At 42.6% G+C, this 18,129-nt stretch overlaps 2 protein-coding genes across 6 annotated transcripts in view; one reads left to right on the top strand and one right to left on the bottom strand.

The window, feature by feature from the left end:
- The window catches only part of SCAPER (S-phase cyclin A associated protein in the ER), a 379,512-nt gene that overhangs the window by 79,166 nt on the left and 282,217 nt on the right, over window positions 1-18,129 (top strand). For all 5 annotated transcript variants that reach the window (XM_054041167.1, XM_054041165.1, XM_054041164.1 and 2 more), the window contains one exon: window positions 2,106-2,266. In XM_054041167.1, coding sequence (XP_053897142.1) covers window positions 2,106-2,266 — 161 coding nt within the window. The remainder of the gene's footprint in view (window positions 1-2,105; window positions 2,267-18,129) is intronic.
- On the bottom strand, window positions 7,739-10,703 carry LOC128843975 (uncharacterized). The gene is made up of 2 exons (XM_054041169.1): window positions 9,332-10,703; window positions 7,739-8,337 (listed from the first exon to the last, which is right to left on the bottom strand). Exons 1-2 carry the CDS (start codon window positions 9,906-9,908, stop codon window positions 7,862-7,864), a joined length of 1,053 nt encoding a protein of 350 aa, XP_053897144.1. The 5' UTR covers window positions 9,909-10,703; the 3' UTR covers window positions 7,739-7,861.

Below are 18,129 nucleotides of genomic sequence, written 5' to 3'. Positions count from 1 at the left end.
ACTCAAGAAGATTTTCTGCTCAGGAAATTGTGTAAGTATAGAAAGAGAGATGGGGGCAAGAATAAGAGCTTTCTATTGGTTGTCAAGAGGTGCCATTTTTTTAGAGCCACCCTTTAATCTAAGTTTCAGAGTAGCAGCCGTGTTAGTCTGTATCCGCAAAAAGAACAGGAGTACTTGTGGCACCTTAGAGACTAACAAATTTATTAGAGCATAAGATTTCGTGGACTACAGCCCACTTCTTCGGATGCATATAGAGTGGAATAAATATTGAGGAGATATATATACACATATACAGAGAGCATAAACAGGTGGGAGTTGTCTTACCAACTCTGAGAGGCCAATTAAGTAAGAGAAAAAAAACTTTTGAAGTGATAATCAAGATAGCCCAGTACAGACAATTTGATAAGAAGTGTGAGAATACTTACAAGGGGAGACAGACTCAATGTTTGTAATGGCTCAGCCATTCCCAGTCCTTTTTGTCCATTTGGGGACAATATATACCTTCAAGTCAGCGGCACTGCTATGGGTACCCGCATGGCCCCACAATATGCCAACATTTTTATGGCTGACTTAGAACAACGCTTCCTTAGCTCTCGTTCCCTAACGCCCCTACTCTACTTGCGCTACATTGATGACATCTTCATCATCTGGACCCATGGAAAAGAAGCCCTTGAGGAATTTCACCATGATTTCAATAATTTCCATCCCACCATCAACCTCAGCCTAGATCAATCCACACAAGCGGTCCATTTCCTGGACACTACTGTGCTAATAAGCGATGGTCACATAAATACCACCCTATACCGGAAACCTACTGACCGCTTCACTTACCTACATGCCTCCAGCTTCCATCCAGGACACACCACACGATCCATTGTCTACAGCCAAGCTCTAAGATATACTCACATTTGCTCCAATCCCTCAGATAGAGACAAGCACCTACAAAATCTCTATCAAGCATTCTTAAAACTACAGTACCCACTTGCTGAAGTGAAAAAACAGATTGACAGAGCCAGACGAGTACCCAGAAGTCACCTCCTACAAGACAGGCCCAACAAAGAAAATAACAGAACACCACTAGCTGTCACCTTCAGCCCCCAACTAAAACCTCTCCAGCGCATCATCAGAGATCTACAACCTATCCTGAAAGATGATCCTTTACTCTCACAGATCTTGGGAGACAGACCTGTCCTCGCTTACAGACAACCCCCCAACCTAAAGCAAATACTCACCAGCAACCACACATCACTGAACAAAACCACTGACCCAGGAACCTATCCTTGTAACAAAGCCCGATGCCAACTCTGTCCACATATCTATTCAAGTGACATCATCATAGGACCTAATCACATCAGCCATACCATCAGGGGCTCGTTCACCTGCACATCTACCAATGTGATATATGCCATCATGTGCCAGCAATGCCCCTCTGCCATGTACATTGGCCAAACCGGACAGTCTCTCCGCAAAAGAATTAATGGACACAAATCTGACATCAGGAATCATAATACTCAAAAACCAGTGGGAGAACACTTTAACCTGTCTGGTCATTCTATGACAGACCTGCGGGTGGCTATTTTACAAGAGAAAAACTTCAAAAACAGACTCCAACGAGAGACTGCTGAGCTGGAATTGATATGCAAACTAGACACAATCAACTCAGGATTGAATAAGGACTGGGAATGGCTGAGCCATTACAAACATTGAATCTATCTCCCCTTGTAAGTATTCTCACACTTCTTATCAAACTGTCTGTACTGGGCTATCTTGATTATCACTTCAAAAGTTTTTTTTCTCTTACTTAATTGGCCTCTCAGAGTTGGTAAGACAACTCCCACCTGTTTATGCTCTCTGTATATGTGTATATATATCTCCTCAATATTTATTCCACTCTATATGCATCCGAAGAAGTGGGCTGTAGTCCACGAAAGCTTATGCTCTAATAAATTTGTTAGTCTCTAAGGTGCCACAAGTACTCCTGTTCCTTTAATCTAAGCCACCAAAAGCCAAGACACAAAATAAATGAACATGTAAGAAATTCTCCGATAAACCATTCCATTATTTGATCAGAAAGTGTTATATCTATGAATTATTTTTTCACTTAGGAATCCATCTGTGACAATTGCTACCACTCGTCTGGCTCCTTCAGGTGTAAGTTGGGCTGATAAGGTGAAAGCTAACCATGGAGCTAAAGCTGCCACTCCACAGCTAGCAACTACACAAACCTGCATGCCAGCACCAGTGCAGAAGTCATCACGGAGAAATGGCAAGTGTCTTTCAGTGAGCTGTTATCTAAAATTATTATTATGGTCCAGCTATTGAAAAGTTAGTTCAATGTGAGATGACTTATTTCATAACAAAAATAAATCAATCAAAATCACAACTTTTGTTGTTACAGTACACCAATTTAGCTTTACGTAAAATTAAATTAATGATCAAAATGTAGGTTCTTCCAACATTGCTTTTTCAATGCTGCTTTTCAAGTTGAGGAAGATTTCCCTTAGCAAATTTGTTTTTTCAAGTGCTGATAACTTTTCATTGACTAGTAACCTACCTGACACCTCATTTAGGGAAAAAAAAATGTGACTAAACTTTTGGTTTAATGAAACTACTATTTATCTTTCTTTAAAACTCCTTCAGAGGTTTGTTTTCTAAACTTCATCATGGACATCAGGGATCACAACTAAAAAGCAAAAAGTGTTTTGATTCTCAGGTTCAGAAATGTACAAACGGCCCCACAAGAATAACCTTTGATATTTTCCAAAAGAGCTTGAAGATGTGTGTCCACAGAGACTAATGCACTAGACCTGTGCTAAAGAAGTGATAATGGATGGCTTGTTCTTTCTCTGAAGGGTTGCCACACTAGATTGTAGTTCCTTTCCCTTTGTTTAAAGAGTGTCCTTGGAGAAGCTTTTAATTCACAGCCTTTTGCTCTAGAGAAGATCGTTTCACTGGAAATAGTAAAAAAACAAACAAACAAAACTTTGCCTTTTGCTTTATGAATCTCTCTCTCTCTCTCTCTCTCTCTCTCTCTCTCTCTCTCTCTCACCGCATATATTGGGGCCTTGGAGTTTTCTCCAAAGATTGTTTTCCCCATTTATCTTTTAATTTATTGACCCAGTTTTCTCTATGCAAACACAGTATTGAGATAGAGAAAGTAGATATCCTCCCCAAAAAATGAATTTAGAATCCCATTTCTAATATATTTAGTATCTTAAAGAAAAACTACTAGAAAAGAAAGACATGCACTTCATGTATTTACACATTAAAAGTATTGGTAGTAAAAATTATGCACCATATATAGAGCTGTAAATTTTCTTGGTGTTTTACAAAGGTCAAACATGTTTCCAGCCTCAAAATATCTTACAATTTAAATTAATTCAGTTTTGTAACAGCAGTTTCATATGGGCAGAAAAGAACAGTCGAAAGCTTACTCATTTCTTGTCTCACATTCATTCATTCGGTCCTGCTATTTTACTGGTCTATCTCCCTGAGCATCATTTTAAAATTACCTCTTGTCTCTAGTGTCACTTCTACTCCTCAACAGTTTTTTTTTGTTTTGTTTTTGGTCTAGCATTTTAATGTATTCTTGACAACATATGTATAAAATGGAAAACTGAGAAATTGCAGCAACAACATGACAGGACTCCAGTGTCGTATATGATTTATTTCGGTGATGTATGTGATTTTCATATAAAAATAAAATAATTAATATACAGGAGAAATGAGGAGCAGCAGATATCACCAGCTCTTTTTTGACATATATGAACTATACCTCATACAGTAGTTTAAGAAGTCTTACTTTATACCCAGGAGACTGAGCATTCTGACCCATGTTGCTGCATTACTTTGAGACTGCTGTGAAAAATGGAAACTTTGAAGGATATCATCTCAAACTACAAGCTTTAAATGAAATGTGTCTGTTTTAAAACAGTTACAAATTCTTTACTGTCATGAGGTGCCATCTCCTGAGGAACAAAATAAAGGAAAACTACACTCAGCATAAGAATATTTACATGCTGGAAGGGAGAGAAGTGCAGTCTGTTGCTGCTTGGTCTAGTATATGCCAGCTTTTGAGTTGCATACTGGAAAAAGTTCCTGTAAGATGATGAATCTATTTAGATTGTAAGCTCTTTGGTTAGGGACTGGGTTTATATCATGCCAGACATTATGGGTTCTGCATGATTGTTGTCTCTAGACATTACCGCATTACAAATAATAGAGTGGGGAGTTTGGTGGTGAGGAGACAATAAGATAGGAATTCCTATCTAAGGAATAGGAAAAGGGGCTATAAATTCCCACCTTTCTGAGAGCCCACTTCTGGAGGAAATACCATGATTTTCAAAGCTAGAGCGTGGTCTGTTTGTGAGAATTGTATATTTTTTTTGTTTTCAATTGTTACATTTTTGTAACTAAAAATGGAATGTTTTTTGGAAAGCAGCTACTTCTTGTGCTTGAAGTGTACCACCACTGCTTCACATCTACCTGCTACTGACAGCATCTTTGATTACAATTATTTCAGTTTTAGTAAAGATCTAATTTACTTTTCATTATCTCTGCAAAAAGAAAACACGTCTGTCATACCTCCCCATCTCAGTGGATTTCCACTCTTGGGTGCATCCTTTCCGGATGTGATTGTTTGCTTCTGTAACTTCCAATTTCTGGGTCGTTGAAGCACCTGTCTTACATCTATTAAAAAATACCACAGTAATTGTATAGTAGAAGCTAGGTCGAAGGAACTTGTTAAAGAGCACTTTTCATTCCTCAGCACATCACCTGAAGGAAGCATAAGCAAAGGACACTGTGTTTGAAAGGGAAAGGAGAGATGAAAGACAAGCCATGCAAAAGGATATTTATGTTGTCCTGATAAAAGTGACAGGCTGATCCCTCAAAGAAACACATATTAAATAAAAGGTTGCTAATAGAAAGAAAGGATTTACTGCTATCATTTGAATTGCTTCTTGTAGCCTGCAACTAAATGAGAATATGTTTAAATGTTGTGTTTAAGTTTGAATAAGCTTCTTTATAGTTCCTAAAACAAATGCAACTGATTCGGATTTGGCTAATAATTTTGCAGAACAGATGTTGGCTGAACATCCCAGGAGATGGAAGGAATTCTTACTTCCTAGGAACAAGAAAAGAGGTGGGGTTATCTTTTTCAGAGAGAGCCACGATCTTAAAAAGAAGCTCAAGAGGGGCTGCAGACTCTTCCTATAGCAGTGGCATGAGTGGCATATGGGTACCATGCTTGTACAGAAAACACTTTGTACTTAAGACTTAAGCACAAAGTACCAGGGAATGGTTACTTCTTGTTACACTACCTACATTTTGATTCTTTTATTGGTGCACCAGCTCATACTGAGAACAGATGTACTCAGTACAATTACTCAGTATTGTAGTGAGTATACTCATTGTTGAAATACTTGAGAGGATTTGTACCATGCATCTTAAGCCTTGTCTACACTACGAGAGTAGTTCGATGTTACTTGCATCGAATTTTTGGAATCGATATTGCAAAGTCGAACGTGTGTGTCCACACTAAGGACAGTAATTCGACTTTGTGCGTCCACACTAACGGTGAAAGCGTCGACATTCGAAGCGGTGCACTGTGGTCAGCTATCCCACAGTTCCCGCAGTCCCCTCTGCCCATTGGAATTCTGGGTGTAGCCGGCAATGCCTTCTGGGTAACAAAATGAGTCGAGGGTGCTTTTGGGTAACTGTCGTCATCCGTCCATCACTCCCGCCCTCCCTCCCTGAAAGCGCCGGCGGGAAATCAGTTCGCGCACTTTTCCAGTCATTGACAGCGCGGACGCCACAGCACTGCGAGCATGGAGCACGCTGCGACCATCGCTGCAGTTGTGGCCGCTCTCAACGCCTCGCAGCTTATCATAAAGGTTTCCCTGAGGCAGATGCAGAAAAGTCAGGCGAGGAGGCTACGGCACCGCGGTGATGTCCTGAAGTCTGAGAGTAGCACAGACCTCTCAGAAAGCAGGGGACCCAGCGCCGAGGACATCACGGTGGCAATGGGTCATGTTGATGCCGTGGAACGGCGATTCTGGGCACGAATAACAAGCACTGAGTGGTGGGACCGCATAGTGCTGCAGGTCTGGGATGAATCCCAGTGGCTGCGAAACTTTCACATGCGGAAGGGAACTTTCCTTGAACTTTGTGAGTTGCTGTCCCCTGCCCTGAAGCGCAGTGACACCTGCTTGCGAGCTGCACTGAGTGTACAGAAGCGAGTGGCCATAGCCCTCTGGAAGCTTGCAACGCCAGACAGCTACCGGTCAGTCGCGAACCAGTTTGGGGTGGGTAAATCTACCGTGGGGGTTGTTGTGATGCAAGTAGCGAAGGCAATCGTTGATGTACTGCTGCCAAAGGTAGTGACCCTGGGAAACGTGGAGGCGATCATAGATGGCTTCGCAGCGATGGGATTCCCAAACTGCGGTGGGGCCATAGATGGAACTCACATCCCTATCCTGGCACCGGAGCACCAGGCCACCCAGTACATTAACCGAAAGGGATACTTTTCCATGGTGCTGCAAGCACTGGTGGACCACAGGGGACGTTTTACCAACATCTACGTGGGATGGCCGGGCAAGGTTCATGACGCTCGTGTTTTCAGGAACTCTGGTCTGTTTAGACGGCTGCAACAAGGTATTTACTTACCGGACCACAAAATAACTGTTGGGGATGTGGAGATGCCTATAGTCATCCTCGGGGACCCAGCCTACCCGCTAATGCCCTGGCTCATGAAGCCCTATACTGGCGCCCTGGACACTGAAAAAGAACTCTTCAACTACCGGCTGAGCAAGTGCAGAATGGTGGTGGAGTGTGCTTTTGGCCGTCTCAAGGGGAGATGGAGAAGCTTACTGACTCGCTGTAATCTCAGCGAAACCAATATCCCCATTGTTATAGCAGCTTGCTGTGTGCTCCACAATCTCTGTGAGAGCAAGGGGGAGACCTTTATGGCGGGGTGGGAGGTTGAGGAAAATAGCCTGGCTGCTGATTACTCACAGCCAGACAGCCGGGCGATTAGAAGAGACCAGCGGGAAGTGCTGTGCATCCGGGAGGCTTTGAAAGCAAAGTTCCTGAGTGAGCAGGGTAACCTGTGACTTTAAAGTTTGTGTACTGAGAAGCTAAACCTGCCCCCGTTTCTTTACCCAGTTAATGTTGACTATCCTATCCAGTTACATACCCCCTTCACCCCCCTTCCAACACACGTTTCGAAATAAAAATAGTTATACTTTGTTAAAGCACACCATTTTCTTTAATACTGTTTTCGCGGGAATTTTTTAAAACTGGGACGCAGACTGTGGTGCGGAGCGGGTGTAGTGTAGTGACGCGAATGCAGCTTCTAAACTGAAGGATTGACAGGCTCCGCTGCGGTGCGATGGTTGTTTCAATGGAGCCTGTCACCCCTCCTGATCGGGACTGTGTGTATGGGGGGTCTATGTGACTTTGTGGCAGGGGGAGGACGGTTACAGATCCCCTGCTGTGTGGCTCTGTGATCCTGCCTAAGGACCGGCGCTTAAGATCTGTAACTGCCCTCCCCCGCCACAAAGTCACAGTTCAACCTACCCCCCCCAACATAACATGAAAACAACCTCCCAGACTAACCAGGGTAACTAGTCACTGCATCACTGCACTGTGTATGTGCCCTGCTGCTGTGCCTGCCCCCGACTATGTACCCTGCCAAAGGTAACTGTCCTGTCCAATTACCAACCCCCTTTCCCCTCTTCCTCCAAAAGAACATGATTGAAACAGTAGTTAACAGAAACGTACTTTTTATTATCAACTACACATGGCATTGGGAGGTGAAACTTGGACGGGGGCTTGTGTCAGGCGGGAAGGAAAGAACTTTTCAAATTTTGGGAAATGAGAGCCTTCTGCTACTAGAGCTCTCTGCAGGGGTGGAGTGAGACTTAGCAGGGACTCTGCCGCCTCTCCTTCTTTGCACTTTGGGTGAGGTGGGTGTGGGACTTGGTGGCAGGGGACGGCGGTTAGAGATGGACTGCAGCGGGGCTCTGTCCTCCTGCCTCCATTCCTGCAGAACATCCACAAGGCGCCGGAGCGTGTCCGTTTGCTCCCTCAGTAGTCCAAGCAGCGTTTGAGTTGCCTGCTGGTCTTCCTGCCGCCACCTCTCCTCCCGATCCATGTTGGCTTGGTGCATTCGGGTCAAGTTCTCCCGCCACTGGGTCTGCTGTGCTGCCTGGGCTTGGGAACAGGCCATAAGCTCAGAGAACATGTCCTCCCGTGTCCTCTTCTTCCTACGCCTAATCCGCGCTAGCCTCTGGGAGTGTGATTCCAGGCTAGGTTGTGAGACAGTCGCAGATGGGGCTGTGGAAATGGGGAAAAGGGAGTGAATTCCTCAGAAAGATAAATGTAGTTGTGAACAAAGAACATAGTCTTTCTCTGTGAACAAGACCATGCACAGCACCTATCACATGCGCACTCAGCACAAGGTCGAATTCTCGGCCTTCGCATTCAGTGCCTGGGGTCTTGCACAGCACATTTGAGAAGCGGGGCAGCACAACGGAATTTCTGTTGCAGGCAGACATGGTAAGCCGTACACTTGTGGCAGTTTAAAACTTTTATATTACCACTGGCCTCATTTCACATTTAAAGCTATGTCAGTTCCTGCAGCCAGCAATCCGGCAAGCGGGAACTCTGCCCCTGTCCCACCCCCTCGCGGCTGTCCCCGGGAACGATCCCTTTCGGCTGCCCCTCTCCCGCCTCCACCGCGTGGCTACAAACCAGCGGTTACAGTTCTGTAAAGGAACGGGAAAGCAGTCCCAACACTAACATTCCCCTACCTAATTCAAAGCAGGTCACCATGGGCGACATCACCCTGATGAGGATCTCTGAGAGCGACAGAGAGAGAATGCTCCGGGAAAGCCTCCAAAGACCAGGGCCGTATGCCGCCCTACTGTGCAGAGCAATGATTCCCGAGTACTTGATAGTCTCGTGGCGCGGCAACGTGTCGTACTTCGGAGGACCCAATAAGGCCGCTCTCCCCAGGAACCTCATGCAACGGCTTTCACATTACCTCCAGGAGAGCTTCATCGAGATGTCCCAGGAGGATTACTGCTCTATCCCCGGACATATAGACCGCATTTTACTGTAGCTGCAGTAGCAGGGAATAAACAGTAGAGCGGCTTGTGCAGGACAATCACTGAAAACCGGACATTGCTAGATTTTTTTTCAAAACTTGCACTGCCCATGACTAAACCGTTAAGCACCTAGGGCACACTAATCATGAACAACCCATTCTTTTAATTGTTAATATTCCTGTTCTGTTAAAAATAAATGTTTAGATGTTTACAACACTTACTGGCTGATCCTTCCCCAGATTCTGTGTCCGGGGTAACGGCTGGGGACGCTTCGTAGGGGATCTCTGTAAGGGTGATGAAGAGATCCTGGCTGTCGGGGAAATCAGCGTTGTGAGCGCTGCCGACTGCCTCGCCCTCCTCATCTCCTTCCTCATCTTCCCCGTCCCCTAACATGTCCGAGGAACCGGCCGTGGAGACTATCCCATCCTCAGAGTCCACGGTCACTGGTGGGGTAGTGGTGGCGGCCGCACCGAGGATGGAATGCAGTGCCTCATAGAAACGGGATGTCTGGGGATGGGATCCGGAGCGTCCGTTTGCCTCTTTGGTCTTCTGGTAGCCTTGTCTCAGCTCCTTGATTTTCACGCGGCACTGCGTTGCATCCCGGCTGTATCCTCTCTCTGCCATGTCTTTAGAGATCTTCTCGTAGATCTTTGCATTCCTTCTTTTGGATCGCAGCTCGGAAAGCACGGACTCATCGCCCCACACAGCGATGAGATCCAAGACTTCCCGATCAGTCCATGCTGGGGTCCTCTTTCTATTCACAGACTGCACGGCCATCACTGCTGGAGAGCTCTGCATCGTTGCCAGTGCTGCTGTGCTCGCCACGATGTCCAGACAGGAAATGAGATTCAAACTGGCCAGACAGGAAAAGGAATTCCAATTCAAATTTTCCCGGGGCTTTTCCTGTGTGGCTGGTCAGACCATCCGAGCTCGCACTGCTGTCCAGAGCGTCAACAGAGTGGTGCACTGTGGGATAGCTCCCGGAGCTATTAGCGTCGATTTCCATCCACACCTAGCCTAATTCGACATGGCCATGTCGAATTTGGCGCTACTCCCCTCGTCGGGGAGGAGTACAGAAGTCGAATTAAAGAGACCTCTATGTCGAACTAAATAGCATCGCAGTGTGGACGGGTGCAGGGTTAATTCGATGTAACGGCGCTAAATTCGACATAAACGCCTAGTGTAGACCAGGCCTTAGTTTTATCGGATCATCTAAAGGGGCCCTGCTCTGTCACTGATATTGCTGAGTCACTGAACAGCCTCTGAGTCCTCCTGGGGCAAACTTGTAGGTGTATTGATGAGGATTTGGGTTTCCTCTTGCTTTTTCTTGCGCATTTCACATTCTTGGTCCATATTAAGATTTTTCATCTACAACCTGTCTCTTCAACACTTCAGGGTTTCAAGCCCTGTTTACTCCCCTCACCCAATCTTCCATCTGTGAACTTTGGCTCAGCATGCTATCACTGCATGTCACAGGGTGCACCTCTCACCGCTGGGCTGACGTCTCCTGGTCACTCTGAGGATTAGCTGTTGAGGCCGACACCCCCTCCCACAGGTTGCACACCATCACTCCGATTCTGGTCTGCAGCTTCTCTCTCTCCAGGACCCTCAGCATCTCCTTTGTGACTTAGCCCTCTGGATAGGTCACTCAGCGTTTCTGCTTCCGGGGTTCAGTACATCAGCAGTCCTAGACAGCCTTCCCATTCACTGCCTCAGTTCTATGCCACACTCTTGGTGGCTGGTAGGCGAACTTGGGCCCACCCTCTTCTCTTGGTTCCAGTCCAGCTCAGCAGTTCTGGGCTTCCTCTTTCTGCCCTCACTGCTCCTTCCCTAGACTGCTTCCTACATTTTGGTTCCCCTTCTCTCTTTGCGTGTACCAGTTCCAAGAACCCTTCTCCCCCTTTCCAGGGAGTGACTGCTGTCTGCCTTCCTGCAGCCTTTCCCAGCAGCCCCCAAGTACTCCTCCCTCTTCCCAGGGAGTGACTGCCCTTTTTCAGCAGCCGCAGACTGTAGCCCTCTACCTGGCTTTATAGGTCCTACCTGTTCCTGCATAGGTGGGCCTGCATGCAATCACTTAGTTCTCTGCTCCCTGGCTCCTCCTCCAGGTGCAGCCTGGGCAATTAATTGGCCTACCCGGGTGTCTTAACCCTGGTCAGTCCTGCATGGGGTGGAGACCCCATCACACCACACTTCACCATGTCACTTGTCTCTCTTTTTTCACCTTGCTTACCAGTATGTAAGAAGGAAGATGCCCCAGAAGCTTTACTAAGTTTGCATATTGTAGAGAGAGAATATCCTTTACGGACATGCATAACTACTGTGGAAATGTGGAGCTTGCAAAATCACTTTCAATCTCTGTGGTGCATGCTCTAAGACCTGAAATGCCTGTCACTTGCCTGTGTCAAGGCTTCAATTCCCTTAGTAGTATAGTGTGCTATCCCAGGGGACTTGGCACCGATTCTTCATAGAATATGGCATCACTGTCTTTAAAGCACCATGTTCAACCCATTTAAAGAAGTGACAGGTTATCTCCCAGTTTGTGATTTATGCTGTCCTCAATACCTATTTGCAATCCCTGAAATCTTCAGGAACCCAGCTGTGAATAGTATGTGCACAGGTACCCAAGCCAAAAGATTCTCAGATAAAACAATAGGAAATATTGCTGTACCAGAGATGGCTTTGATAGAGATGTGGTTCTTTGCAGCAATTTTGGTGCTTAGCAGCACTGACCTGACACTGGCGCTGGATGGAATCCTTCGTTCCATGAGAGGCCTGAATGCACTGGACTGAATTCATGAGTAGATGGCACAGCTGACAACACATTTATCTGCAGTGATTGTCTTAATACTGTTGGTTTTGGCACCAGTCTCAACTCTCTAGTTTCCTTCCTTGACATAGCACCTGTGACATCTGTTTAAGGTGAACTCTGTTGATGAACACTACAAAAGTGATTCCCACTCCTTCTTGTCAACTGTTGAGAATAGCTTACTTCCAACTTAATTGAATTGGCTTGTTAGCCCTGACCCCTGACTTGGTAAGGCAACTCCCATCTTTTCATATGCTGTGTATTTATACCTCCCTACTGTATGTTCCACTCCATGCATCTGATGAAGTGGGTTTTAGCCCACGAAAGCTTATGCCCAAATAAATTTGTTAGTCTCTGAAATGCCACAAGGGACTCCCCATTGTTTTTTCTGATGATGAAGATGATCAAGACGTGTGTTATTGGGACACTGAAGAAACTGGTGACTCCTTATAAATCGTCTGTATGTAGCTGTAACTGCAGGGGAAGAGGACAAAGTGAATGGCTGTTTTGGAGGATCCATCCTTTGCCCATATTTTTGAAGTAGGCAGCTAAAGTTTCAAGCTTTAATTTAGTCTCTTTTTAGAAAATGCAAAGAACTGAAGTTGACCATGACGTGGGTCAGGTTCAGCTTTTGAACAGAGTGATCTGATTATTGTATTCTATTCTGGATATGATAGAGAGTAGACTGAATTTTTTTCTGCTGATTGGATCAAAAAGTTGTTTGGAAGCAGAATTTTACCAGCTTTTCTGTTTTTTGCACAGATAGACAATTTCAAGCTAAAACCAGGGACCGTTAAATACACCTAGAGTTGTGATTCCCTTCACCAGGCCAAATTAATAAAAAAATGGTTTGTTTTTGCGGGTTCTGAAATGAGTGACAAGCAAATTTTACTAATTTTACATTATGTGATCAGAGATTTTTTTTCTCTATACAACATACTGGATTCCAGGAATCAGGTAGTCTCTCTCCAAAAAGTAGACAAACGGCCTTGATAGCCTTTCATTTTCTTATTACGTCACCTTTCAGTTTTTGGCATTCTAGTCTTAACTAAGACGAAAGCTGTACCCCTCTTTCTCCTGGCTGTGTACACCTTGTGCTAGCAACAAAGAAGAGAGTGGTGTAGTGCTGCTACAGGGAATCCTCTACTACCTGGATCCACTGTATTTAAGTCTATATTGTGCTGGCAGACTGGGAACTGAGAATTGGACCCACTATCTTCTCCTGTTATTAGAGAAATGCAGCTCAGATTTCAACTCCTTGGGTTGGCAGCAGCCCATTCCAGTTTTCCAAAAAGTCCTCCATCAAAAAGGGGAAAGTCATGGTGGGATATTTCTAATTTAAAAGCAAACTTCTTAAAATAAAAATAAACTTGGTAAAGGGCACCAAAAACCTTTCATTTTCTTCATTTCCCTTTTACCTAGTAGGTCAGATGCTCGGTTTGGTAGCATGACTTCAAATTTCTCTATGTAGATCTTTTTGATGACTGCTGCTTACTCATATCCAAGATGGAGGAATCTGTTAAGACATTGTTGAAGGAGAAAAGAAGGTTACTTAATTTTAACTGGAATTCTCAGAATATACTGCCTCCACAAATGCCAACCTGTTTGTCTTGCCAGGTGACTTTATGTAGATAATATTTTCAGATAATTCCAGTTACAGGTCAATAAACACATTTTCCCAAAACTCTTAGTTTTATATGTTTTCAAAATTTAGAAGATTAATCCAAGTATAAATGTCAAAAATATGATTCTGTGATGTGTAATAGCCCAATGTTAGTTACCTTTTGATTCTCTGTCTCCTTGTTTAGTCTCTTCTTTCTCCTCCTTCTCTGTCCATGGCTTGTGCAACAGTTGCCCACTCACTTTCCCTTGCTTTATATCTGTGTTTTGTATATGTATCTTATTTTCCTCCTTCCCCTCTGTATCTCTCTTACATCTTCCCCTCTCCTCTATCCCTTTCCTTCTTGCCCTTCCTGCTTTGACTCTGTAGGCCAGAATAAATTGAGATAGAATATTTTGTCAATCTCTAAAGCTCTAGTCAACAGTGGATTGTTCACAGAACGTGATATTTGTCAGGTTTACTTTTGGCTCAGCTCTACTCCTGCAAGCTTGATCTTGCTCCCGGTTACATGTAGGACAACATCAACAGACCTGCACTAGGAGCAAATTGGAGAAATATCACCACAGATATCAAGGCATAGTTTGTTCCCTGCTAGGTTGTCAAAGCAGAATTTATTGCACATTAAGGAGACATAATCCCTGTTGGAAATTGTACTTCTCTTCTTCTTTTCCTTTTCTCTTCTGTCATTAAAAAAAAAGAAAAAAAAAAAAGCGTTGTGAATACTAGTTTTACTAGAGCCGATGATTTAGGTCTCTTAACAATTTTACCTATATCCATTGCCTGAGTCAACTCTTATGGAGACAGTGCTTCTCCTTATGACTGTCAAGATTTATTGCTTCTTACAGCCTTGCATTTTCTCTGTATTTTCTTTACTACTCTTTTTCTTTCCTATCTTCTGTCCTATACTCCTGTCTTTGGCTTACCAGAAGTTGTGTGTGGGGGGGTGGAAATTTCCATTCCTACTGGGCTTATGCTTCCAACATTCATGCATTCACAGCTCTCCATAGTGCCACTATAGTACCTACAGTAATATTATATAGATTTAAAATATAATAAAGGTTACCTGGGACTTAAAGTTTACTAATGATGGGGTAAAGCCAAGTTGGCTTAGGTAATAAATCACTGGCAAAGAAATGTTTAAGTGAGCACAAATCTCATAAGGCAGAACTTCTTGGAGTATTGCATATACTTGGATAAATTTATCTTATTGATTATACCAATAAGATTGCTGTGCAGTTCTGCCACATAGAGTAACTTTGAAGGAATAAGGCCCAAATGACCATGGGGGCCTCAAGATAACAGATGGCTTGTTACTTCCATGTAATACCAGAGCAAGCAGAGACAGGGAAGTTCAGGTAAAACTAGAGAATGAATTATTAACAAAACTGGGCAAGTAACCAAATCCAGCATGTGATACTTAGCATGTGGAGAATGGCTAGTGTGCTCTGTGAAAATAATTCAAGACTTCTGAAAACAATTGTTACGCACCAGGGATAATACCTTGGTTAGTGTTAATTTTGCTCAAGCTCAAAAGCCAAGTGAGCTAATGTCAATGAAGATATTAGCGCTGCAAAATTCATGTTAAAATAGCATTGTTTGCAGTGGTTGAGAACATAAGATGGTGATGGGTAAATTAAAATTGAAAAAGATTTAAAAAATAAACTTTTGAGCTCATGAATGGGTGTCAGATGTCTAGTATAAAGCTCCACTTTCACACCTGTACCTAATAAATAAATCAGCAGAATATTGTTATAAAGGTATATTTATATTGGAAGAGCCTCATCAAATAAAGCATGTCAGTGGATATAAGGTACTCTGAGTGTAAAGAAATTCTATCTAAAACTCTTTTAGTGCCTTGTCCTTCCTTATTTTTCTTAAAGGTGAACTTTAAAAATTTTTGTTTTGTTTTTATTTTATATATAGGGGATAGAAAATAATATTATTGAAACTTTTCAAAACTGCATGACATACTTAAAATCTGCCATTTATCTGATCCCTTTTTGGCCACTTCCATTGTGCTTGTAGAGTTTCTGATTGCTCTTTTGTCCCAGAATGATGTATTTTTTTCAGTATCATGGTGATTTATATGCAGCCAGCAGGACTTCACATGACTTAAAAAGATTTTTTTTTTAAAGTTAATTTTGGAATAATTTATGTGCTGAATGTCTTTCCTATGCTTGCTTTTGCAGCATTTAGCACATAATTGTAGGGTTAACTAATTTTCCCTCTATCTTTCCAACTCATCTTTATGTTTGAACTTTCTTGTTGTTTTATTTGACATTAGCACGGATAACTTTATGGCGTATACTTTTTTCATCCCTTGCAGACCTTAGTGGAGGACATTAAGGACTCCTGTTGGGGTTCGACTCCTCTCTCATCTCTTTATATTAATAATGGAATGATTATAATAGTAGTTAATTAATGCATAGTATTTACATAGTACCTTTCATTCCAGGATCTCAAAGTGCTTTCAATCAATAATTAGGCCTCACAACACTCCTGTGAACTACATTCCTGATCCATCCTGATCGAAATCCATTGAAGTCAAACATTTTAATTGACTTCAGTAGGCTTTGGATCAGACTCTACAATTCCTTAAATGTTATTGCCATAAAGGGAAGACCTGGTGTCCAGGACTATCCTGATTTACATCTTTTAAGGTCATTGTGGTTGCATGAGTTATAAGTCAGCAGAATTTTTTTCATGATCTGTGAAGAAATTTTCCTGCTACCAGTAAGTTCCAGCAGAAAAGATACTGTAATCCTGATCTGGTAATAACACTATTAGATAAATTCATTTTAGAGACAGAGAAACTGAGGCACAGATAGATTAAATAGCTTGCTTGAGATCATATGGTAAGTCTGCGGCAGAGCAAGAAATAGAACCCAGATCTCTTAACTTCAAGTCTCCATAACTCTAACCAGAGGCACACTCTCATCTTTATTTAAGTATATTTTGGAGGAATAAGCACAGGGCTTCTGCGGAGGTATACTGTCTTTGGCTGCTGTCAACAAACAGAAAAAGCCCCTTGCAGAATCACTCGCACAAAGTTTTGTGGCTTGTGTTAAAAATCTCTGTGACCAGTTTGCAGATAATGGGTTCTCTGAAGTAATGTAAAGCAGTTTGATTTGTAAATATTCGATTGTTCTTATTGCAGCTATCTTACATTATCAGCTTTGATCATATTTAACAGATCATAACATTTCATTTTTCTGCTAATTGTGACCATGGAATTATCATTAACAGCTGTTTGAATTACAGTATCTATACATTTGATCTATTTAAAAACAAAAATGGGGACAGTCAGCTGATGTAAATATCCCTATAGTTCCATTGACTTCATTGACTATCTACTCCAGCATTTCCACATATTTGTTTTTCTGTACAAAATGGGGAAAAAAGATAACTAGATTAAGTCCCTAGTAATTACAAAATGTTAGGTACTGAAGGGTGGCAAAGAATAAATATGCAATTTACACTGCTTTGTTTTGTATCCAATTCCAAGTTTGTTTGCCTCCCAATGAAGTTGGACCCAATTCAGCTCCCATTGAAGTTAATGGAAGTAGAATAAGCCGGTAACGTTCTGTTTTATGCAACCTCTGTCGTTGTTGGAAATCCCCAGACTGTAGCATTGCAACACTTTGTAGTACAATCCCTAGGTGCACTGGCACTAAACTTAATGCTTTACAGGATTTGGTGCCAGGGCCCTTGTACTGGTTTACAGTGGTGCTTCTGAGTTGGAGGCACAAAGGATTCTGGAAAACAAAAATGGAGATCAAGCCAAGACAGCCCTATATATTGTAACTTTGTTTAAAGCAAAAAAATGTGTCATACAGGGGGAACAGGCGTCTGATACCCTCGTCTTCCCAAATGGTTGTCTGATCACCAATACTTAAAGCTGATCCAGTTCCTCCTGAAGCCTGGATACAATGTGAGTCTGGCTGCCAGAGGGGCACAAGATTTTTCAAAGAGCATAATAATGCACCCAATATATTTTTAAAGACTTATATATTCATTTTATATATCAGATATCCAATAATTCAAACATTACCAAAATCTTCAAGAGTAATATGCAATTCGTCATAATGTATCAGTCATCCAGTTCTGTAATTATCCCTTACATGCACGCCATCAAATGATAATTTAACCAGTACCCCTGGTTGGTTTTTTTTGCAAGTAATTAATAACGGCATAAGTAAGTTATGAAACCACCTAAGTTTGAAAACTTTGACTCAGATATCCTGACTGTCAGTCTTTTTGCCTTAATCACATGACCAACTTTCCTGTTGTAAAAGGCTTTGAGATACCTTGATCATAAGAGTTGTTTATATGCTGGCTATACTATGTTAAACTTAGTCTCTCACAGAACTGAGCGGTTTTTTGTCAGTTTCATTTCTATGATTTGCTCTCAGTCATGACAAACATTCTTTCTTACAGACCTTTCCATTTTTTATTGGAATGGTTCTTCAAAACAGTTTATACCAAAGGTATATAATAAAATATTGTCCATAGTTAATCCCTTAGTTTCTTTGAGTTCTAAGTTTATTCTTATATTGAGATGCTCTTCTTTTTACTATTTTCTTGTATTTTTT

Source organism: Malaclemys terrapin, chromosome 10 (assembly GCF_027887155.1).
Source record: "Malaclemys terrapin pileata isolate rMalTer1 chromosome 10, rMalTer1.hap1, whole genome shotgun sequence".
Classification (NCBI taxonomy): Eukaryota; Metazoa; Chordata; order Testudines; family Emydidae; genus Malaclemys; species Malaclemys terrapin.
This window is presented reverse-complemented; position numbering and strand designations above follow the sequence as displayed.